Source organism: Oncorhynchus kisutch, unplaced genomic scaffold (assembly GCF_002021735.2).
Source record: "Oncorhynchus kisutch isolate 150728-3 unplaced genomic scaffold, Okis_V2 scaffold903, whole genome shotgun sequence".
In the NCBI taxonomy this organism is placed as follows: domain Eukaryota; kingdom Metazoa; phylum Chordata; class Actinopteri; order Salmoniformes; family Salmonidae; genus Oncorhynchus; species Oncorhynchus kisutch.
Window position 1 is genome coordinate 1 of NW_022262848.1, and position 25,646 is coordinate 25,646.

Here is a 25,646-nt window from a genome sequence, read left to right on the forward strand (position 1 = left end):
CCGGGTTGTGTTTTAGGGGGAAAGGTTGTGTTTTAGGGGGAAAGGTAATAAGGACGTACCACATCCTGTTCCAAACACGCTGGTAGCCATGGGAACAGCCAAAGTTGGGTGCTGAGGTAGAGAGGACTCTGGGTTCAGAGGTCAAGAGAGAGCGGTAGGCGTCACTACCCATCAGGCCTAGCAGCCCATCAACAGCCTGTCCTCACTGAGCGCTACATCTGGAAACAGATAAATCACTAATGACTCAAATCCACAATACTTCTGTTGTTCCATTAAATGAAACATGAAAATGCACTTTGGCAGACCTCCAATAAAATATACACACAAAGTCAAAGTTTAAAATGTAGAAACTAGTCTTGAGACGTATTTAAAGGGTGTGAGACAGTATGTTGTTTTCATTGAGAAATATTTCTGAAATGTTGTCTGTGCTCCTTACCGACGTCATGCAGGTCAGGCAGAACAGAGACAGGAAGGTCTGAGAGAAGAGCCCTCCAGCTGACCTGAACACTGACGCTTTCCTCACTCACACACTCTACAGAGACGGACGACTCATCACACACTGACACAGAGACGGACGTCAGCTAGAACAGGAGAGACACAGTAGTCAGACAACCTGTACAGACTCATCACACACTGACACAGAGACAGGAAGGTCTGAGAGAAGAGCCCTCCAGCTGACCTGAACACTGACGCTTTCCTCACTCAACCTGTACAGACTCATCACACACTGACACAGAGACAGGAAGGTCTGAGAGAAGAGCCCTCCAGCTGACCTGAACACTGACGCTTTCCTCACTCAACCTGTACAGACTCATCACACACTGGCACAGAGATGAAGGACACAGTAGTCAGACAACCTGTACAGACTAATCACACACTGACACAGAGCTGAACATCACAGTAGTCAGACAACCTGTACAGACTCATCACACACTGACACAGAGCTGAACGTCACAGTAGTCAGACAACCTGTACAGACTCATCACCACTGACACAGAGCTGAACGTAACAGTAGTCAGTACTAACCTAGTACAGACTCATCACCACTGACACCAGAGCTGAACATCCCAGTAGTCAGACCAACCTGTACAGGACTCCTCACACACTGACACAGAGCTGACGTCACAGTAGTCAGACATCCCTGTACAGGACTCATCACACACTGACACAGAGCTGAACGTCACAGTTAGTCAGGACAACCTGTACAGACTCATCACACACTGACACAGAGCTGAACATCACAGTAGTCAGACCACCTGTACAGATCATCACACACTGACACAGAGCTGAACATCACAGTAGTCAGACAACCTGTACAGGACTCATCACACACTGACACCGCGCTTAACTCACAGTAGTCAGGACAACCTGTACCGACTTCATCACACCTGACACAGGAGCTGAACGTCACAGTAGTCAGGACAACCTGTACAGACTCATCACACACTGACACAGAGCTGAACATCCCAGTAGTCAGACAACCTGTACAGGACTCATCACACACTGACACAGAGATGAACGTCACAGTAGTCAGACAACCTGTACAGACTCATCACACACTGACACAGACGATGAACATCCCAGTAGTCAGACAACCTGTACAGACTCATCACACACTGACACAGAGCTGAACATCACAGTAGTCAGACAACCTGTACAGACTCATCACACACTGAAACAGAGCTGAACATCACAGTAGTCAGACAACCTGTACAGACTCATCACACACTGACACAGAGATGAACATCACAGTAGTCAGACAACCTGTACAGACTCATCACACACTGACACAGAGATGAACATCACAGTAGTCAGACAACCTGTACAGACTCATCACACACTGACACAGAGCTTAACATCACAGTAGTCAGACAACCTGTACAGGACTCATCACACACTGACACAGAGCTTAACATCACAGTAGTCAGACAACCTGTACAGACTCATCACACACTGAAACAGAGATGAACATCACAGTAGTCAGACAACCTGTACAGACTCATCACACACTGACACAGAGATGAACATCACAGTAGTCAGACAACCTGTACAGATGTAGGATCTTAATTTGATCTCCCTGCTGCAGGACATTTTAAAATTGTAGAGTATTTGAGGTTTAAAAAGGCTTCTGAAGTTTGTAATTCCCACTTTCAGACTTGCTTTTCCTTTATGAAAAAGATATCAACCACAAAATTACTCAATAATTATAATCAACTAAACAATGAATATTTCCTGTTGCTGGAGGACTATTTTCCTGCTGTAGCAAACTGGCTCAAATTAAGATCCTACATCTGTAGCTAGTCAACCAGCTGTCCAGTGGGGGTCCTTGTGCATCAAGCTGCTCTACGCTACAGTTCTGTCTCAGACAAGACTTCCTTAGTCAACTATAGACAACTAGCTGTGGTACAAAACAGTCATATGCAAATCAATAAAGTCCATATCAATAAATCCTACATGTATATTTTCTAGAGGGTTTATGGGGCTGCGTTTATGAATACATCTGTAGTTAATGAGTTTTCTAAGAACGTATGTTTTGCATTAGTTCAGGTTCTGGAATATCTCCTGCAGGCACCTTTCCATTCAAAGCAAGTTACACATGGTTTTCACTATCGTTTATTGCAACAGTAGATGGCAGACATTCGCACACACAGAGACACACACAGAGACACACAGACAGACACACACACACGCACACACACACAGAGACACACACACATGCAGAGACACACACACACACGCAGAGACACACACACACGCAGAGACACACACACACGCAGAGACACACACACGCAGACACACACACACGCACACACACACACACAGAGACACACACACACGCAGAGACACACACACACGCAGAGACACACACACACGCAGAGACACACACACACGCAGACACACACACGCAGACACACACACACGCAGACACACACACACGCAGACACACACACACGCAGACACACACACACGCAGACACACACGCGCACACAGAGAGACACACACACACACACACCAACCTGCAGGCTGCAAAGACCCTTGGCCCTCATGTCATTGAGTAGAGAGGTGTGCAGGCTGGAGTGGAGGGAGGAGCTGCAGGGTCCCTGGCCTGGACGCAGGGTGAGCTGGAGCACCACAGAGGTCTGGACGGTCTGCAGCACCTGAAGTCCTAGAACACACAGAGACACAGATAGAGACATGACACAGAGACATGACACAGAGACATGACACAGAGACATGACACAGAGACACAGACAGAGACATGACACAGAGACATGACACAGAGACACAGACAGAGATGTGACACAGAGACATGACACAGAGACACAGACAGAGACGTGACACAGAGACATGACACAGAGACATGACACAGAGACATGACACAGAGACATGATACAGAGACATGACACAGAGACATGACACAGAGACAGAGACACAGAGACAGAAACATGACACAGAGACACAGACAGAGACAGAGACGTGACACAGAGACATGACACAGAGACATGACACAGAGACATGACACAGAGACACAGACAGAGACGTGACACAGAGACATGACACAGAGACATGACACAGAGACACAGACAGAGACGTGACACAGAGACATGACACAGAGACAGAGACAGATACAGAGACATGACACAGAGACATGATACAGAGACATGATACAGAGACATGACACAGAGACATGACACAGAGACATGACACAGAGACATGACACAGAGACAGAGACATGACACAGAGACATGACACAGATACAGAGACATGACACAGAGACATGACACAGATACAGAGACATGACACAGAGACAGAGACATGACACAGAGACAGAGACATGACACAGACATGACACAGAGACATGACACAGACACAGAGACATTACACAGACACAGAGACATGACACAGAGACAGACACATACATGACAGACACAGAGACATGACACAGACACAGACACAGAGACATGACACAGAGACATGACACAGACACATGACACAGACACATGACACAGACACAGAGACAGACACAGAGACAGACACAGAGACAGACAGAGACACAGAGACATGACACAGACACAGAGACATGACACAGAGACATGATACAGACACAGAGACATGACACAGAGACATGACACAGACACATGACACAGACACATGACACAGACACAGAGACAGACACAGAGACAGACACAGAGACAGACAGAGACACAGAGACATGACACAGACACAGAGACATGACACAGAGACATGATACAGACACAGAGACATGACACAGAGACATGACACAGACACATGACACAGACACAGAGACAGACACAGACACAGACACAGAGACCGACACAGAGACCGACACAGAGACCGACACAGAGACCGACACAGAGACCGACACAGAGACAGACACAGAGACATGACACAGAGACATGACACAGAGACATGACACAGAGACATGACACAGAGACATGACACAGACACAGAGACATGACACAGACACAAAGACACAGACACAAAGACACAGACACAGAGACACAGACACAGACACAGAGACACAGACACAGAGACAGACACAGAGACAGACACAGAGACAGACACAGAGACAGACACAGAGACATGACACAGAGACATGACACAGAGACATGATACAGACACAGAGACAGACACAGAGACAGACACAGAGACATGACACAGAGACATGACACAGAGACATGACACAGAGACATGACACAGAGACATGACACAGACACAGAGACATGACACAGACACAAAGACACAGACACAAAGACACAGACACAGAGACACAGACACAGACACAGAGACACAGACACAGAGACAGACACAGACACAGAGACAGACACAGAGACAGACACAGAGACATGACACAGAGACATGACACAGAGACAGAGACATGACACAGACACAGAGACATGACACAGACATGACACAGACATGACACAGACACAGAGACATGACACAGACACAGAGACATGACACAGACACAGAGACATTACACAGACACAGAGACAGAGACCGACAGAGACAGACACAGAGACAGAGACCGACAGAGACAGACACAGAGACAGACACAGAGACAGACACAGAGACAGAGACAGACACAGAGACAGAGACCGACAGAGACAGACACAGAGACAGACAGAGACAGAGACATGACGTAATGAAGTCTAGGCTCCCTGCCAAACACACAGTGATTCCATCAAACTGTACACAGCACTGATTACAGTGTGACGCATCAACGGTCCAAGAGAGACGTAAACAGTCAGACATGAGCAACAACTGAACGCTGAGGGAGAAAACAACTTCCCTTCAACATCAGGACACTTTCACTACTAGATAGTCTATGAGTGTTATGACTGAATGTCAACTCCTGTGAGCATTTGTCATATTACCCTGTTTTTCAGACAGAGAGGAAGTCTGGTCATTCTGTGTTATACTACACACTGTGGAGGTCTGTCTGGTCATTCTGTGTTACACTACACACTGTGGAGGTCTGGTCATTCTGTGTTATACTACACACTGTGGAGGTCTGGTCATTCTGTGTTTCACTACACACTGTGGAGGTCTGGTCATTCTGTGTTAGACTACACACTGTGGAGGTCTGGTCATTCCGTGTTAGACTACACACTGTGGTAAATTAGACTACACACATCTGCTAAATTAGATAATGTCAAGCTTGGCAGAAGTTACATCTTATAACAGGAAGCTTGAGATAATTTTCTAGGTCATTGAGGCAAACCAAAAGACCCAATACAGCTTGACTATTCAGAAATTGAGAGAGAGACAGATAGACAGAGATACAGAGAGAGAAAGAGAGAGAGAGAGAGAGAGAGACAGACAGATAGAGAGAGAGACAGACAGATAGAGAGAGGTACAGAGAGAGAGAGAGACAGAGAGAGACAGACAGAGAGAGAGACAGATAGACAGAGATACAAAGAGAGACAGAGATACAAAGAGAGACAGAGATACAAAGAGAGAGGGAGACAGAGAGAGAGAGAGATACAAAGAGAGAGAGAGAGAGGGAGACAGATAGAGAGAGATACAGAGCGAGAGAGATACAGACAGAGAGAGAGAGAGAGAGGGAGACAGAGAGAGACAGATAGAGATACAAAGAGAGAGAGAGAGAGGGAGACAGAGAGAGACAGATAGAGAGAGATACAGAGAGAGAGAGGGAGACAGAGAGAGACAGATAGACAGAAATACAAAGAGAGAGGGAGATAGAGAGAGAGATACAGAGCGAGAGAGATAGAGAGAGAGATGGAGACAGAGAGAGACAGATAGAGAGATACAAAGAGAGAGAGAGAGGGAGACAGAGAGAGACAGAGAGAGATACAGAGAGAGAGAGAGAGGGGGAGACAGAGAGAGACAGAGAGAGAGATACAGAGAGACAGAGAGAGAGAGATACAGAGAGATAGAGACACACAGAGAGACACAGAGAGAGAGATACAGAGAGATAGAGACACACAGAGAGACACAGAGAGAGAGAGAGACACAGAGAGAGAGAGACACAGAGAGAGAGAGACAGAGACAGAGAGAGTGAGACACAGAGAGCGAGACACAGAGAGCGAGACACAGAGAGCGAGAGACATATTGCATTTTAGGGATAATAAAGAATCTCTACTGTACAGAGCCAGAGAGAGGTAGAGAGCCAGACAGACAGACAGACAGAATATGAGGTGTTTGTTTGATGTGGTGTGTGGTTAGTTACTCTGGCAGGCTTGAGGAAGTGGGGCCTCTGTCACCCAGGCTCTTGTCTCCACGTCACACAGTAACTGCATGTTTACAGGAAGTGTGCTTTCGTAACCCAGGTGACAGATGAGGTCACAGTTCTGCTGGCCACCAATCACGTCAGAGCGACAGACCACGTCACCGTAGGTAACGGTGATGTCAGAGAAAGGAGAGGGACACTGGGGACCTGGAGACAGATAGAATACAGGTAAATAGATAGAAGACAAAGTTTTACTGAGATGCGTAAATAAATAGTGATTTTTAATATCATGTGTTTGTCTTTCTTTTTATACAGCTAGAATAAACTTTTGGTAACAGATGGAATATTGTTATTGGCCAACTAAACGCTTTCGCGTGCTTATGTAAACACCTGTGGCCATCTTTAAACATCCAGGACATATATACCAGACTTACTGTCACAGGCTGGGGTCTTCCCGGTGTCGCGTGGCGTCCTGGTTCCAGGCAGCTCCTGTCCATCTGTCTGAGACACACACCAGCAGTCTGTCTGGTCACACTGCAGCGGGGAGAACAGCCTTCCATCCACCTGACACTCCGGCTCATAATCCACCACAGAGTGACCTCTGTCTTTCAACAACTGACACCAGCTAGGACCTAGAGAGACACATGGAGGACAGAGGAGGAGATGGTTTAAAGATTTCATCCTGTTATACATGTTCAACCTTTTGATTTAGCAAACTGCAAAAGGCAAACAAGATGTGAAGTAGTTGAGTCCTTCAGATGGACTTGATATAAAATGAAATTATATTTCTTGAAAAGGGAAGTATATGAACATGTCTGTCCCAAAATGGTTGGACCACTAAGTGATTGATTGTTATATGTGTTGATTGTTATAAGTGATTGATTATAATATGTGATTGATTATAATATGTGATTGATTGTAATATGTGATTGATTGTAATATGTGATTGATTGTAATATGTGATTGATTGTAATATGTGATTGATTGTTATAAGTGATTGATTGTAATAAGTGATTGATTGTTATAAGTGATTGATTGTAATAAGTGATTTATTGTTAAATGTGATTGATTGTAAAATGTGATTGATTGTAATAAGTGATTTATTGTTAAATGTGATTGATTGTTAAATGTGATTGATTGTAAAATGTGATTGATTGTAAAATGTGATTGATTGTTAAAAGTGATTGATTATAATAAGTGATTTATTGTTATATGTGCAGTGTGTTAAACATGTCAGTACATGTGAGGTCTCCACTGGGACTCAGGGTAGCAGGCTGGATGGTTTCCCCAGAAACAGGACTGACACACCAGGCTCCACCTGAAGACCCCTTCTGGAGCACAGAGAACTGGCCACTCTGGAAACACACAGACAGCACCACAACCACTGTTATCAAGGACACATACTGTACATACAGGACAATAGAAGAAGACTTTATACCAACTCCTCTGAGAGACACAGACAGACGTTACAGCAAGGAGTCAGACAGAAGTTACAACAAGGAGTCAGACAGACAGAAGTTACAACAAGGAGGAGACTGACAGAAGTTACAACAAGGAGGCAGACAGAAGTTACAACAAGGAGACAGACAGAAGTTACAACAAGGAGACAGACAGAAGTTACAACAAGGAGTCAGACAGAAGTTACAACAAGGAGACAGACAGAAGTTACAACAAGGAGACAGACAGAAGTTACAACAAGGAGGCAGACAGAAGTTACAACAAGGAGGCAGACAGAAGTTACAACAAGGAGGCAGACAGAAGTTACAACAAGGAGACAGACAGAGCAGAATTAAGGCAGAATAAAACAAAACTAATCAATTTCCTGATATTTATGCTCAACATTCTGACGAGGATATTCACCACTTCACAAGTTGGGTCGTAGGAGGAATGTGTCCAATCAGAGAGCAGAGCCTGAGCATAACCTCTCTGACACCGGGTCTGGCCTGGAAGACGAGAGGAAAATTCCAGAAAACAACTCAAATCATTCAACACCGACAAAAGAAGATCGGAGGAGTGCTATTCTTACATACAGAACAATGGAAGTCAGTGAGTAAATATATTATGTCCTGTCTTACACTGTGGTCTCCGCAGGGAGCGACTGGTCAGGGAAGCTGGGATGTATCCTCCTTCCTCATCCACACACCAACACTGACCTGGAGACAGTTACAACTCCGTCAATAAAACACTGACCTGGAGACAGTTACATCTCAGTCAATATAACACTGACCTGGAGACAGTTACATCTCAGTCAATATAACACTGACCTGGAGACAGTTACAACTCAGTCAATATAACACTGACCTGGAGACAGTTACAACTCAGTCAATATAACACTGACCTGGAGACAGTTACACCTCAGTCAATATAAAACTGACCTGGAGACAGTTACAACTCAGTCAATATAACACTGACCTGGAGACAGTTACAACTCAGTCAATATAACACTGACCTGGAGACAGTTACAAGTCAGTCAATAAAACACTGACCTGGAGACAGTTACAACTCAGTCAATATAACACTGACCTGGAGACAGTTACATCTCAGTCAATATAGCACTGACCTGAAGACAGTTACATCTCAGTCAATATAACACTGACCTGGAGACAGTTACAACTCAGTCAATATAACACTGACCTGGAGACAGTTACAACTCAGTCAATATAACACTGACCTGGAGACAGTTACAACTCAGTCAATAAAACACTGACCTGGAGACAGTTACAACTCAGTCAATATAACACTGACCTGGAGACAGTTACATCTCAGTCAATATAGCACTGACCTGAAGACAGTTACATCTCAGTCAATAAAACACTGACCTGGAGACAGTTACAACTCAGTCAATATAACTCTGACCTGGAGACAGTTACAACTCAGTCAATATAACACCACTGTAGCTACTTCATTAGTCTTATCTGTTTCCAATCAACATATTATGAAGGAAACAATGAGACGTTGCTCATTACGAGAGATGTCCTTCTAGAAGAGTCTAGAGAAGGTACACTGTACTGTGGCTTGTGTTACACTACTACAGTTACAATGCAGAGTTGGGTTGGAGGTCAGAGGTCGGAGGTGTGACTCTGACCTGTGCTGGGGTGGCACTGGGTGGGCAGCCACTGTCTGTGAACATCACACTGGGGCCTGTAGGGCTGGTAGCCCAGCAGTAGAGACTGTCTCTCCTCCACAGATGCTGCCTGCTGGCTCTGCCAATAGAACCTCAGAGCTGGGAGAGAAAATACAACAGGTATGTTCACAGCGTGTTTGACTGCAATATTAACGACATGTTTCAGTTAATAACAACAACAACAAACAACACACTATGAGAGAGAAACACTGACATTGAGATGACACTAAATATTACAACAGTAGCCACCTAACACTCTTTAGTAGTTAACTCCTGGAAATGCCTTTTGCACACAATGTATATAGACTCCCCTTTTTTTCCTACTGTGTTATTGACTTGTTAATTGTTTACTCCATGTGTAACTCTGTGTTGTCTGTTCACACTGCTATGCTTTATCTTGGCCAGGTCGCAGTTGCAAATGAGAACTTGTTCTCAACTAGCCTACCTGGTTAAATAAAGGTGTTCTCAACTAGCCTACCTGGTTAAATAAAGGTGTTCTCAACTAGCCTACCTGGTTAAATAAAGGTGTTCTCAACTAGCCTACCTGGTTAAATAAAGGTGAAATACATTTTTTTAAATTTTTAATTAAAGAAACAAGTAGTGGAGCACGTCACGCAGAGAAGGATATGACGACATATCCAGAGGATATGACATCACACCAGACACATACTGGAGTGGGCAGCAAGTCGTAGAGCAGAGTGTGAGTGGCTCAGCAGCCTATCAGAGAGCAGCGTGGTCTGGTCGGAGGAGGAGAGGGCGTGGAGTAGCTCGTCAGAGGTCAGACGGAGACCTTCAGCCAGCAGGTAGCTGGTACCCCAGAGGAGAACATCCAGCAGAAGAGCATGAGTTGACACACAAACATGTTGGAGAGGTTCTGACTCACGGAACAGTACAGTGACTTTATGTAAAATACAACGTATTATCAATATTGTAAATAAATATAGTCACACTCTGTACATGGTCCAATAATGTGATGGGTAAACACCCAGGTGTCAGCACACTGTCTCTTCTTCAGGGTTACCTGTAGCCCAGAGGGATGTGGGAGCTGTTGGAGAGGAGGACCAGACGCTCAGCCTCCTCCTGGAATTGGTCCACCTCAGCCACTGCCAGGGAACAGGAGCCTGGAGCTGACCCTGGGGAGGGAAGGGGAGAGAGAGGGGGAGGACCTGGAGACAGAGGAATAGCTCAAACAATTGTTATGTCCAAAATGACACCCTACCCCCTTAATTAATAATGTAGTGGTTTGGACCAGGGCACCCTACCCCCTTAATAATGTAGTAGTTTGGACCAGGGCACCCTACCCCCTTAATAATGTAGTGGTTTGGACCAGGGCACCCTACCCCCTTAATAATGTAGTGGTTTGGACCAGGGCACCCTACTCCCTTAATAATGTAGTGGTTTGGACCAGGGCACCCTACCCCCTTAATAATGTAGTGGTTTGGACCAGGGCACCCTACCCCCTTAATAATGTAGTGGTTTGGACCAGGGCACCCTACCCCCTTAATAATGTAGTGGTTTGGACCAGGGCACCCTACCCCCTTAATAATGTAGTGGTTTGGACCAGGGCACCCTAACCCCTTAATCATGTAGTGGTTTGGACCAGGGCACCCTACTCCCTTAATAATGTAGTGGTTTGGACCAGGGCACTGTTAAGGGATTATTTATCAATAATGACTAATTATGTATACATTTCAATCAGGACTGACTAATCAGAATACTATTATGTTACTGTATAGATGTAGGAATTTTCTTTTAACCCTAGTACTGAATATAATGTGTGTAAATATAATCAAGAATTAGAACAATGACGGTCTGTTCCTTGGTAGAAATGAATGAACTATATCGCCAGGCTGGCTAGAATGCTTATTTACACAGGCAGGCCTTGGCTCGGTCGTAAATTATCTAAATTAGGAGAGACGATGTGGGAAGGCTTGAGAACTATACAGCCTTTGTACCAGTGTCAAGAAGAGACGGGACAGTTCGAAAACTAATGAAGTCATTTTCAGTTTATAACCTGTGGTAAACTGTATCATGTTCAGTACTCTCGAGAATAAACGGAGCTGGTTGATTGTGAGACTGGTCTCTGTCCCTTTTATGCAAATAAGAGTCTTACAAATTCTTAGGAATTGATAGAGTGTTTAATTTTAATTGGGTATTAAAACATAGAGGAATTTAATTCCTGTAACAGGCACCCTACTCCCTTAATAATGTAGTAGTTTGGACCAGGGCACCCTACTCACTTAATAATGTAGTGGTTTGGACCAGGGCACCCTACCCCCTTAATAATGTAGTGGTTTGGACCAGGGCACCCTACCCCCTTAATAATGTAGTGGTTTGGACCAGGGCACCCTACCCCCCTAATAATGTAGTGGTTTGGGCCAAGGCACCCTACTCCCTTAATAATGTAGTGGTTTGGACCAGGGCACCCTACTCCATTAATAATGTAGTGGTTTGGACCAGGGCACCCTACCCCCTTAATAATGTAGTGGTTTGGACCAGGGCACCCTACCCCCTTAATAATGTAATGGTTTGGACCAGGGCACCCTACCCCCTTAATAATGTAGTGGTTTGGACCAAGGCACCCTACTCCCTTAATAATGTAGTAGTTTGGACCAGGGCACCCTACTCACTTAATAATGTAGTGGTTTGGACCAGGGAACCCTACTCACTTAATAATGTAGTAGTTTGGACCAGGGCACCCTACTCCATTAATAATGTAGTGGTTTGGACCAGGGCACCCTACTCCATTAATAATGTAGTGGTTTGGACCAGGGCACCCTAACCCCTTAATAATGTAGTGGTTTGGACCAGGGCACCCTACTCCATTAATAATGTAGTGGTTTGGACCAGGGCAAGGTAATACAGCTAGATGGACTGCACACTATGGGCCAGTTTACCGGACACAGATTAAACCTGGTCTTGGACTAAGAAGCAATTTCAATCTCCATGGAACATGCTTTTCAGTCCAGGCCTAGGCTTAATCTGTGTCTGACGAGTGGTGGATCTGCCTACTCACACTGAACAGTCTGTCCTGAAGAGATAGTGGCGTGTCTCTCTCCCAAGAGGTCCAGACAGAAGCAACTCTTTCCCAGACACTGCAACGCCACGTAGCTCCCGTCCTCTGCACACTTCGGCATGAACACCTCTACCCCAGCAGCCTGGCCTGACTTCACCTTCAAATTGTATCAAATTTTATTTGCATATGCACATTGTAGGTTTACGCAGTACACTACAATGAAATGCTTACTCTCAAGCTCTCTGCACTAACAGCGTAACCAATATGTAAAGTATTCAACAAAGATACAATAAAAAAAATACAAAGTGAGTTCAAATACAGTACAGAAAGAAGAGTCAGTACGGTAGTTATTTACAGACAGGATGCAGGTAGAGTCAGTACGGTAGTTATTTACAGACAGGATGCAGGTAGAGAAGAGTCAGTACGGTAGTTATTTACAGACAGGATGCAGGTAGAGAAGAGTCAGTACGGTAGTTATTTACAGACAGGATGCAGGTAGAGAAGAGTCAGTACGGTAGTTATTTACAGACAGGATGCAGGTAGAGTCAGTACGGTAGTTATTTACAGACAGGATGCAGGTAGAGTCAGTACGGTAGTTATTTACAGACAGGATGCAGGTAGAGAAGAGTCAGTACGGTAGTTATTTACAGACAGGATGCAGGTAGGGAAGAGTCAGTACGGTAGTTATTTACAGACAGGATGCAGGTAGAGTCAGTACGGTAGTTATTTACAGACAGGATGCAGGTAGAGAAGAGTCAGTACGGTGGTTATTTACAGACAGGATGCAGGTAGGGAAGAGTCAGTACGGTAGTTATTTACAGACAGGATGCAGGTAGAGAAGAGTCAGTACGGTAGTTATTTACAGACAGGATGCAGGTAGAGAAGAGTCAGTACGGTAGTTATTTACAGACAGGATGCAGGTAGAGAAGAGTCAGTACGGTAGTTATTTACAGACAGGATGCAGGTAGAGAAGAGTCAGGTCGGTAGTTATTTACAGACAGGATGCAGGTAGAGAATAGTCAGTACGGTAGTTATTTACAGACAGGATGCAGGTAGAGAAGAGTCAGTTCATTAGTTATAAACAGACAGGATGCAGGTAGAGAAGAGTCAGTTCGGTAGTTATTTACAGACAGGATGCAGGTAGAGAAGAGTCAGTTCATTAGTTATAAACAGACAGGATGCAGGTAGACAAGAGTCAGTACGGTAGTTATTTACAGACAGGATGCAGGTAGAGAAGAGTCAGGTCGGTAGTTATTTACAGACAGGATGCAGGTAGAGAAGAGTCAGTACGGTAGTTATTTACAGACAGGATGCAGGTAGAGAAGAGTCAGTACGGTAGTTATTTACAGACAGGATGCAGGTAGAGAAGAAGAGTCAGTACGGTAGTTATTTACAGACAGGATGCAGGTAGAGAAGAGTCAGTTCGGTAGTTATTTACAGACAGGATGCAGGTAGAGAAGAGTCAGTTCATTAGTTATAAACAGACAGGATGCAGGTAGAGAAGAGTCAGGTCGGTAGTTATTTACAGACAGGATGCAGGTAGAGAAGAAGAGTCAGTACGGTAGTTATTTACAGACAGGATGCAGGTAGAGAAGAGTCAGTACGGTAGTTATTTACAGACAGGATGCAGGTAGAGAAGAGTCAGTACGGTAGTTATTTACAGACAGGATGCAGGTAGAGAAGAGTCAGTACGGTAGTTATTTACAGACAGGATGCAGGTAGAGAAGAGTCAGGTCGGTAGTTATTTACAGACAGGATGCAGGTAGAGAAGAGTCAGGTCGGTAGTTATTTACAGTCGTTCTGGGGGAGTGTCATAAAGTAATTACCTTCTGAGCAGCCGCTCGCTCCCTCTCGCATTGTGACGGACACCTTGGCCTTTGACCATTGAAACGTGACCCCGTGACCTCCTGACCCTTGGGGTCAGCACACCAACACTCCGAGCCTTGGCACTGGATCTCCTGATACTGGCCGCTGTCATCACAGCTGGGCACGTACAGGGCAGAGGGCTCCCTCTCACAACCAGCACCACCGGACTGGGCGCTCTCAAACAGGACCCTGAACAGCTCACCTTGTGAATTTAAATGATTTTAATTTATTTGGGTAAAAAAGCAACTAATACAGTAAGATGTACATTGAATCCCCAGTGGACAACACATTTATCTAAACACTTGTTTCCAAAGAGTTCCTCGATGGTAGAAACAAATAGCTTGTAATGATTTTTAAAAGTCAAGACGAAGTTACAAAACAAACCTAGCTGGGTGCTGTCCTCGGCTTTGGATAAGAGGATGGTTTGGCGTAGGGTGGAGAGGAAGTCTCCGTTTTCCAGGGTGGCGCTGATGAGTTGAACCAGATCTTGGTTGTTTGCCAGACTGGCTTGACTGAAACTCAACGTGCCACTGACACCGACGGCCCCAGTGAAGTTAAACATCCCAGCGTTTCCTAAGAACTTTCCTCCGAACAGGTTCTCCTGGAGTCTCTTGGGGTTGGAGGCTAGAGATAGGGCCTTGAGGGCCATGGCCCCACTAGGGAACATCCCCTGGATCGTCTCAGCCAGGATGGCTCCTAAATCGGATCGCTCGGAAAGGGACTCTCCAAGAGTCCCCAGCAGGAGCTGTTGGAGTTGGGGGCTGCATGGAGACGGGGGGCTTGGGACTGGGTGTGTCTGTGAGTCCTTGGCTGATGGCACCTGACCTGAGGGGCTGGAGAGGAGCCTGGAGAGGGCCTGGCGACGCTCAGAGGTACAGTCCTTCACTCCAGCACCTGGGTTCAGTAGAGGGAAAATGGCATGTTTCTATTCATTTTCTATAGAGGCCTAAAATATTGACTGTTGTTTTTTTAATGGCTTCTATGTACAGCATGATACATGAATTTCCCCCTGTGGGATAATAAAGTTAACTGAAATGAAAATACAAAACAACGCAGATAAGTTTTCATTCAGTAAGCGATTATTGAGGTGTGCTCTCTGTCTGCACAGTCAATGGTATTGTACTGTTGGTTTGGAACACCTAAATGGTCAAAGCATTATTTAAAACCAACAACACTGTTACTTAGTTACCACAGTCAGGGTGTCCTCCATGTTGTCGTGTCCCAAAGATCTCCTTCCCTGTGGGGTCGACACACCAGCACTGCCCACCCGCCTGGCACTGTGTTGGCACGTAGCCCCCGTCGGAAGCACAGGACGCCACAAACACATTGCCAGCTTGGGCACCAGCGGATCGCTCACTCTCACAAGGGCTGGGGCCTACAGGACAGATAGTGGGAGAGAGGGAATGAAATACAGAAATGAAATACAGGAAATGTAATGGGAACCAGAGGAGGCTGGTTACGGGAGGACAGCTTCTAATGATAGCAGGAATAAAGGGAATGGAATTAAACACATGGAAAGTGCGTGTTTAATGTGTTTGATTCCAGTCTAGTTATTCGCTATGAACCCGTCCTACAAGTGAATGTGCCACCAGCCACCACTGATAGAAACAAGGCCAGATTGATGAAACTTAACGTACATCTGAACCTGCCACTCATCGCCAGCTGGATGGCCAGGAACCTCCTCTGTAGGATACGGTACATGTTGGTCTGGGAGAAGGAGCGGCCTGATTCCAGACCTGAGAAGGCTGTGTCGTACACCTCATCTAGCAGCAGCTCTACACCTGAACACAGGGAAACAAGGATTTTACTAACACACACTGTTTAATAGCGACACGTCTTGCTCTTCATTGTAAATCAGAGGGCTGATATAAATACTATGCCAGTCTCTCTTGGCTAAGAGTTGAGGAGAGACTAACTGCATCACTTACATTTTCTATAGTTTTTTATAAGAAACAATGTGTTGAAAATCCCTAATTGTTTGCATCGTCAACTTAGACACAGCTCTGACACAAATACTTTCCCCACCAGACATGCCACCAGGGGTCTTTTCTAAGTCCCCAAATCCAGAACAAGTTCAAGAAAGTGAACAGTATTATACAGAGCCATGACTGCATCCCTTCCATCTCATGTTGCTCAAATAAACAGCAAACCTGGTTTCAAAAACAGATAAAGCAACACCTCACAACACCTCTCCTCTATTTGACATGGATATTGTGTGTGTATCTACTGATACGTAGGCTTTTTTAAATATATGTAGTTCTGTCGTTGAGCTGTTGTCTATTAATGTTCTGTATTCTGTCGTTGAGCTGTTGTCTATTAATGTTCTGTAGTTCTGTCGTTGAGCTGTTGTCTATTAATGTTCTGTAGTTCTGTCGTTGAGCTGTTGTCTATTAATGTTCTGTATTCTGTCGTTGAGCTGTTGTCTATTAATGTTCTGTATTCTGTCATGTTTCATGTTCTGTGTTGGACCCCAGGAACAGTAGCTGCTGCTTTCTCAACAGCTAATGGGGATCCTAATAAAATAATATACCAAAATGTTACCGTTATTTAAAAATATCTATTTCTGATTCTTGATGAAAATCCAGTTAAGAGTTATTGTAAATAATGGTTCCTGTGTGTGTGTGTCACCTGTTGATGTAGCATCTATCTCACCTGTGCTGGGGAGCTCCCTGCCTCTGCTGTCAGCACAGAAACAGTAACTGGACACCTCTGGGAACATCTGTCTGAAGCTGCTGAACGTCTGGAATACTTTAGGGAACCTGTGGAAGATATCACACCTCTTCTCACTTCACTCTGTCTAAAATAGGCTAAGAGAAGAGTAAAATACATGACAGTACTCTATAATACTAATTATAATACTGCAATACTAATTATAATACTGCAATACTAATTATAATACTGCAATACTAATTATAATACTACAATACTAATTATAATACTACAATACTAATTATAATACTATAATACTATAACATACAGTACATGTAGATGACAAAGTAATTCAAGTTATCTGGGAGGAACTCATTAAAGTTGTAAAGAGTTCGCTCTTCCACAAAGATGGACAGTATTTCATTAACTGACAACATTGATCCACATACAATAACTCTCTTCAAGAGCGCCTGCCTTGATGGTTAAAGGAAGACCCAAAATAAACACTTCATGTACGAAGCCGACGCCATCCTCCTTCAATATAAAAAGGAATCTCTTCCTTTACGTTTTTGATCTTGGGAGTCATTTGAGAAATGTCTGCTGGCTGGTTGGAAGTTAAGACCAGTTCCTGAGTGGTTTTAGAGAACCAGGAACAACTTGAGTCTTGACCCCTTGGCTGTACTTGGCTGGAGCCTGGAGTGATAACAGAGACAGTCTTGTCCAGCCTGGGGGTCAATCATGCAAAGAGTTCACTGCACAAGCCCGGGTACACACACTAAGTAAGGAATATAATGCCATTTGTTGCCGAGAGACGGATGTGAAAACATCCGCTAGCCAGAAATAGACAAGATAAAGATTATTATTATAAAATTATAATTCAAGGTCTGAAAGTAGACATTTTTGTGTAGGCCTCAGTGGTTTGGGTTGGAATTTTAACTAACTTAACTAACTTTAGCTAACTAAGAAGGACTAAGAAGGACTGAAAACCCTCCACGTGAAGGAGAGGACCGTCATACTCCTCCATGAGATTTACAACGTGTCAACTATTTGTCCAAACCCACATTCCAGATGAAATGTTTACATATTGGTGGATTATCTGAAACATCTGCAATGATTACATTGTTTACTTTAGACACTGTGAAACATTTCTAATGAATGAGGGGCGGCAGGTAGCCTAGTGGTTAGAGAGGCAGGTAGCCTAGTGGTTAGAAAGGCAGGTAGCCTAGTGGTTAGAGCCGCAGGTAGCCTAGTGGTTAGAGAGGCAGGTAGCCTAGTGGTTAGAGAGGCAGGTAGCCTAGTGGTTAGAGAGGCAGGTAGCCTAGTGGTTAGAGAGGCAGGTAGCCTAGTGGTTAGAGAGGCAGGTAGCCTAGTGGTTAGAGGAGGCAGGTAGCCTAGTGGTAGGAGAGACAGGTAGCCTAGTGGTTAGAGGAGGCAGGTAGCCTAGTGGTTAGAGAGGCAGGTAGCCTAGTGGTTAGAGAGGCAGGTAGCCTAGTGGTTAGAGAGGCAGGTAGCCTAGTGGTTAGAGCGTTGGACTAGTAACCGAAAGGTTGAAAAATCGAAACCCTGAGCTGACAAGGTAAAAATCTGTTGTTCTTCCCCTGAACAGTTAACCCACTGTTCCTAGGCCGTCATTGAAAATAAGAATTTGTTCATAACTGAGTTGCCTAGTTAAATAAAGGTAAAATTAAATTAAAATATGTGAATTCTGAAAATTACAATAAGTTCCCAGGAGACCAAGCATCTCCATTCCTCATAACATGTTCCAGTCAACCATACACAAGAATAGGATCCTATCAGGTCAGAAATGTAGAGCGAGGAGGGAAAGATAAAGTGAATTTGGGCTCCCAGTTCTCCTGTCAGAGCATCAGTGTCCACGGGTCTAAGCATTACGCTGCCATCTAGAGGCAGAAACGATAAAAAGCTTTGTACAAAACCTGTCTCACTCACACACAGGATCCCAATGCACAGCCAGGTCAAAGCAAACCCCCAGCAGTGTGTTTGTGTGTGTGAGTGATAGATGAGATTCCAACGGTCCAACGGTACATTATTCCCCTGATATAGTGCACTACTTTTGACAAGAGCCCTATGGACCCCGGTCAAAAGTAGTGCACTACACATACGGAATAGGGTGTCATTTGGGGCGCACCCTTTAGAGTGCATATCTTTCCCTTCCAGGCACTCACCTGTTGAACGTGTGCAGCAGGTCCAAGACCATCCTGTCAGTGGTGTTGACAAACTTGCACTGCACGGACAGGAAGGAGCCATCGGCCGAGCACTGAGGGGGGGAGCGCTCCCCGACGCCGTGGAGGAGACGCCTCGACCTCACCTCACAGCTGCCTGGGCCTGAGGGAAAAGGTCAAAGGTTGTTCTGATCAGCTCTAGTCATTTATATATTACTGTGCTGTGTGGCTAAGTTGGTAGAGCATGGCACTTGCAACGTCAGGATTTGTGGGTTTGATTCCCGCTGGGGGTCACCCATTAGAAAACGGATGCACATAATACTGTAGGTGCTAAATGACATATCAATACACAACACAAGTCATCCTGCTCCTAACTAACTCACACTGAGAGGGCTTTCCGTTCTGCCGGGTCCCGTAGAGCTCCATGCCTTCCAGGTCTACACACCAGCACTGTCCCCGGGCGCTGTCACACTGCACCGCCTGGTACTCCCCAGAGGCCTGGCACTGGGGCACCAGGGGGGCATCGCCACTCAGCAGGGCCTGCTGTCTGTGGAGCTGGCAGGACGTCAGACCTGTGGGAGGAGGAGGAGGAGGAGGAAGAGGAGGAGGAAGAGGAGGAGGAGGAAGGGGAGGAAAAGGAGGAGGAGGAGGAGGAAGAGGTCAATGATGATAGACAGCATTTACATAGTGCATCTCAAAAGGTCTCCAGTGTTCAACATGAGCCTGGCTCGGGTTCCCAGGGGGAATTCATCCCATCAGGCACCAATGTGGTTTCACTGTTAAAACAGATATTTCTAGAAAGAGGGGCGTTCTGCTCACAGTACACAGCTGATCCGTTCTGTCTGGATCCAGAGATCTCAGCTCCCTCTGCGTTCACACACCAGCACTCACCACCAGCACCGCTGCACTGGACGTGTCTGGAGCACACAACAGTTAGAAGAGAGCAGGGAACAGCGGTACGCTTCCCAAATGGCACCCTATTCCCGGCATAGTGCACTACGTTTGACAGGAGCCTTAGGCAAGTAGTGCACTACATAGGGATTGGGAATAGGGTTCCATTTGGGACATATTCAGGGAAATTGCTTCTTTACCGTCCTGGCTAGCTTTACCGTCCAGGCTAGCTTACCGTCCTGGCTAGCTTTACCGTCCAGGCTAGCTTACCGTCCTGGCTAGCTTTACCGTCCAGGCTAGCTTACCGTCCTGGCTAGCTTTACCGTCCTGGCTAGCTTTACCCGTCCTGGCTAGCTTTACCCATCCTGGCTAGCTTTACACATCCTGGCTAGCTTTTACCGTCCTGGCTAGCTTTTACCGTCCAGGCTAGCTTACCGTCCTGGCTAGCTTTACCGTCCAGGCTAGCTTACCGTCCTGGCTAGCTTTACCGTCCAGGCTAGCTTACCGTCCAGGCTAGCTTACCGTCCTGGCTAGCTTTACCGTCCTGGCTAGCTTTACCCGTCCTGGCTAGCTCTACCCATCCTGGCTAGCTTTACCCATCCTGGCTAGCTTTACACATCCTGGCTAGCTTTTACCGTCCTGGCTAGCTTTACCATCCAGGCTAGCTTTATCCGTCCTGGCTAGCTTGTGTCATATACAGCACTGTCAGGTATACCTGAATCGCCCATCCTCTGAGCACTGGGGGACATGGTCTTGTTGCCGGGCAGAACTACCACCACGTAGAGACTCACACTGACTCAGGGTCTCAGACTCCAGTTGATATTCTGAAAACAGCAGCAAATACAATTTAGTTGTTCAAAACTGTGTCCATTTCTTTGTGGGGAAATTAAAGATGCTGTATTCGGGCTTACAGGCATATGGCTCATACACACAGGAAACATAAACACAGCCTAAATGATAGTGTAATAAATACACTACATCCTCAAAAGTATGTGGACACCTGCACGTCCAACACCTCATTCCAAAATCAAGGACATTAATATGGAGTTGGTCTCCCCCTTTGCTGCTATAACAGCCTCCTGTCTTCTGGGAAGTCTTTCCACTAGATGTTGGAACATTGCTGTGGTGACTTGCATCCATTAAGCCACAAGTGCATCAGTGAGGTTGGGCACTGGATGTTGGGTGATTACGCCTGGCTGGCAGACGGCTTTCCAATTCATCCCATTCCTGATGGGGTCAGGAACCTGTGCAGGCCAGTCAAGTTCTTCCACACTGAACTCGACAAACCATTTCTATAGTGACCTCGCTTTGTGCATCGATGGCATTGTCATGCTGAAAAACAATAAAGTGCTTTCCCCAAACTGTTGCCACAAAGTTGGAAACACAGAATCGTGTAGAATGTCATTGTTTTCTGTAGCGTTAAGCTTTCCCCTCACTGAAATTAAAAGGGCCTAGCCTGAACCATGAAAAACAGCCCCAGACCATTATTCATTTTCCACCAAACTTTACAGTTGGCACTATGCTTTTGGGTAGGTAGTGCCAAACCCAGATTTGTCCGTTGGACTGCCGGATGGTGAAGCGTGATTCATCACTCCAGAGAACGTGTCTCCACTGCTCCAGAGGGTGAAGCGTGATTCATCACTCCAGAGAACGTGTCTCCACTGCTCCAGAGGGTGAAGCGTGATTCATCACTGCCCGGCCATGAAAACACATTTCACGAAGCTCCCGACGAACAGTAATTGTGCCGACGTTGCTTTCAGAGGCGGTTTGGAACTCGGTAGCGAGTGTGGCAACCGAGGACAGGCGATTTTTACGCGCTTCAGAACTTGGCGGTCCTTTTCTGTGAGCTTGTGTGGCCTACCACTTTGCGTCTGAGCCGTTGTTGCTCCTAGACGTTTCCACTTCCCAATAAAAGCCCTTACAGTTGACAGGGGCAGCTCTAGCAGGGCAGACATTATATAAACTGACTTGTTGGAAAGGTGGCATCCTATGACGGTGCCACGTTGAAAGTCACTGAGCTCATCAGTAAGGCCATTCTACTGTTAGTGTTTGTCTATGGAGATTGCATGGCGGTGTGCTAGATTTTATACAGGGTGAAATAGCCGAATATACTGATTCGAAGGGGTGTCTACATAGTTTGGAATATATAGTGGATATACAAAACACAAATAATTATAAACATAGAAAAAGCATAATCAGAAATAAGTTTAAATTACAGCTGAAAATAACTTTGAAATATTCAAAAACACAAGATAAACTAAGAGCCCCAAGGTTTTACCTGAAATCTTCCCCTCAGAAAGACAGAGGTAACACAGCAGCATGGAGGAGAACTGGACCAGGCTCATCATCATCTTCCTCAGTCAGTCTGCCCGTTGAACTGTGAGGAGACTGGGACTAAACCTCTGGATTTATACCATCAGTGTTAACTGCAATGTCATCCTCCCCTAGGTAGTCACCGCACTCAGGATGGAGTGTGTGACACACGTGGTCCTCACTCGCCAAACATGGAACACTCGTGTGTGTTTGGAACAATGGAAGTTCTGGAACATTCTAGTGGGAGCAGCCAAGCCTGAGACTCAGAGAGCCATCAGAAGGGAGGAGTTGGTCATGCCTGACTTGACCTGGGATGCAGTAGAAACATCGAAACCAAATCGGAAGAAAACGGACAGAAATCTGAATTTGTCCAATAAGAAACTGTTGTTTACGTTGCAAAACATTTTTCTACGGTTTACACAAATAAATACGACCCAGGTGAACATGACTTGCACCTTCGGGATGATGCTCTTTCAAGAGCCAACGGACGACAGGTTTCTGAAGTCTAATGACATAAAACATGGCAAACAAGGCCAGCAACAGACAACACTAATTAACATTTGAATGTGTAACAGTTTAGCACACAACAACTTTGTAATATAATCATTTAAAATAATAAGCGTAAGACGAGATATTAAATATCCAGAATATCTTTAATGGCATTGTACATGTAGTAAAGCACAAAGAACAGGTCTTAAATAAACTCTTAATGTACAGCTGGTATATGTCAATAAAAATCTACTTTGTTTTCTCCCCTACCGACTGGTTCTAAAACACTTTTTATACAGGTTAATAGAAACGCTAAATACACATTTTTCTTCAAGTATATTTTATCCTCTTATGCATTTCTATAGATGTTTCCTCATCTTCACAGTTATAAAAACTGTACATAAAATGACCCAAACAACAGCAATCAACACATTGCTTTGTTTAATACGCATTGTACATCCAGCTGGTAATTTAGCTTTACTGTGGTACAAGTCAAACGTGTCCCCTTAGCCCGAAGACATTGTGGTGTTATGTGACGTAGCAGCCATACTGGGGCCGTACTGAGACCATCAAAAACCCCACAGACAGAGGCGACGTCCCCAAATGGCACCCTATTCCCTACACAGTGCGCTACTTTTTGAACAGGCTCCATAGGGCTCAGGGTCAAAAGTAGTGCACTTACATAGGAAATAGGGTGCCATTTCGGGACGTACACACAGAGACAAACGTGCCACAGATGTCCCGTGACATCAAGGCCATTTCCGTGGTTGTCATGGAGATATCCTGAAGACACACAGTCGTATGTCTGTCTGTGGATTGGGTATATTATATACACCAGTCCAAATATATATATCTCTTTCCCCATGTTAACATTGTAAACTTGGTGGGTCATACCTTCAGACTTGGCACATAAAGAGAATGAAAGTTAACGATTGTAAAAGGTGGCAATAGATTCCTGAAATGAAATCAGAATGCAGTCGCTAAATGACTGATGTTAGCACTGTTTTTTCTAAACAAATCATCTCACCCTAGTGTGAACTTGAGGGGGGAACTCACATTTTTAAAACATGTCAAACAAGTTTCAGACCATGTTTCCAAAACAGAACAGATTTCTGGCAGGTTAAAGCGACAATATCATCTAACATTCACCTTGGTGATTTAGTTTTTGCATGAACTCATATATCACACAAGCAAGGCTTCCACAGCTCTGCTCCTACTGAGGCAAGAGAGTGATGGGTCTTCCCAAATGGCCCCCATATATTCCCTACATACTGTAGTGTACTACGGTCTAAAGTAGTGCACTATAAACGGAATAGGGTTCTATTTGGGACGGATCCATGACAAGGTGATCTCATAGCATTTTAATAATCTAATTGAATTAAATAGAATTTCAGCTATATCATAGAATGCGTGTGAACAGATTTAATGTACGTGGACAAACCCTCATTTCCTGGTTATGAAAACGTTGTGGGCACTTCATAACAAGGAGTCTTAGTTAAAACAACAAACGTCCTGGGCCCTACAAACTAACACTGTGTTAAACTGGTACTTTTCATCCACAAGTGCCATTTCGTCAACTCAATACTTGTCAGTTACTCCAACTCAAAACACCCTTCTTTCCAATACCAAGAGTCCACTGGACTCAACTCTTTCCTGTTGGTCTCTATACATCCATTCATCGCCATTGTATTGAGCCAACTGAAGCTTCACTCCCACAGTCTGTCTAGGAGGAGAAGGTATGCTCAGTTTGACAGTTTATGGACCACAGCAGACAGTGTGCTTCGGTGCCAGAGAGAGAGGACGGGGTTCACCCTGGGTTTGGATAGGACTCTCCTCTGTGAAGTGCTGTGATGACACCAGATGCCTGGTGCTGTTGCCATGCTAACCCAGGCCAGACACGGGCCAGATTCTACCTAGGTCAGGCCAACCCAAACTCACACAGAACACAGGGTGCTCATCTGTTGCACCTTGCTCAGGTCTGTGAGGAGCTGCTTGATGCGGTGTTTGAGCTGAGGCAGTCTGGCCAGGGGGTCCGGAGGCTCCAACTCCCCAGTGAAGTCCAGCCAGCTCTCCAACACTGAGGGACGCAGAGAGAGAGACGGTTAGGATCTAATAAGGTAAGAACGAGTTCCTCCTTCAATTACAATCAGGTCATTACCTCCCACTGCTTTGGTATTATTAGTGTATAGGATAGGACAGTGTATTATTCGTTTATATGATAGGACAGTGTATTATTAGTCTATAGGATAGGACAGTGTATTATTAGTGTATAGGATAGGACAGTGTATTATTAGTGTATAGGATAGGACAGTGTATTATTCGTTTATATGATAGGACAGTGTATAGGATAGGACAGTGTAGTATTAGTCTATAGGATAGGACAGTGTAGTATTAGTCTATAGG

The 25,646-nt window shown here is 45.1% G+C and overlaps 2 protein-coding genes across 2 annotated transcripts in view; both read right to left on the minus strand.

Moving 5' to 3' along the window:
* Positions 1–59: 59 nt before the first annotated feature.
* Positions 60–24,928, minus strand: LOC116363035 (thyroglobulin-like; the record flags this gene model as incomplete). The annotated part of the gene is made up of 22 exons (XM_031816949.1): positions 24,870–24,928; positions 22,720–22,796; positions 21,157–21,265; positions 20,370–20,467; positions 19,934–20,122; positions 19,554–19,713; positions 17,374–17,480; positions 16,359–16,502; positions 15,911–16,096; positions 15,106–15,615; positions 14,768–14,923; positions 10,861–11,005; positions 10,510–10,646; positions 9,801–9,938; positions 8,791–8,868; positions 8,564–8,658; positions 7,956–8,070; positions 7,150–7,347; positions 6,716–6,922; positions 3,018–3,166; positions 437–581; positions 60–111 (listed from the first exon to the last, which is right to left on the minus strand). Coding segments are annotated over exons 1-22 (3,254 nt in total), but the record flags the coding sequence as incomplete, so codon positions are not given.
* LOC116363033 (PHD finger protein 20-like protein 1) overlaps positions 23,389–25,646 on the minus strand; it is a 33,026-nt gene continuing 30,768 nt past the window's right edge. Inside the window, 1 exon segment of the mRNA XM_031816940.1 lies at positions 23,389–25,320. Coding sequence (XP_031672800.1) covers positions 25,178–25,320 — 143 coding nt within the window. The 3' untranslated portion in view covers positions 23,389–25,177.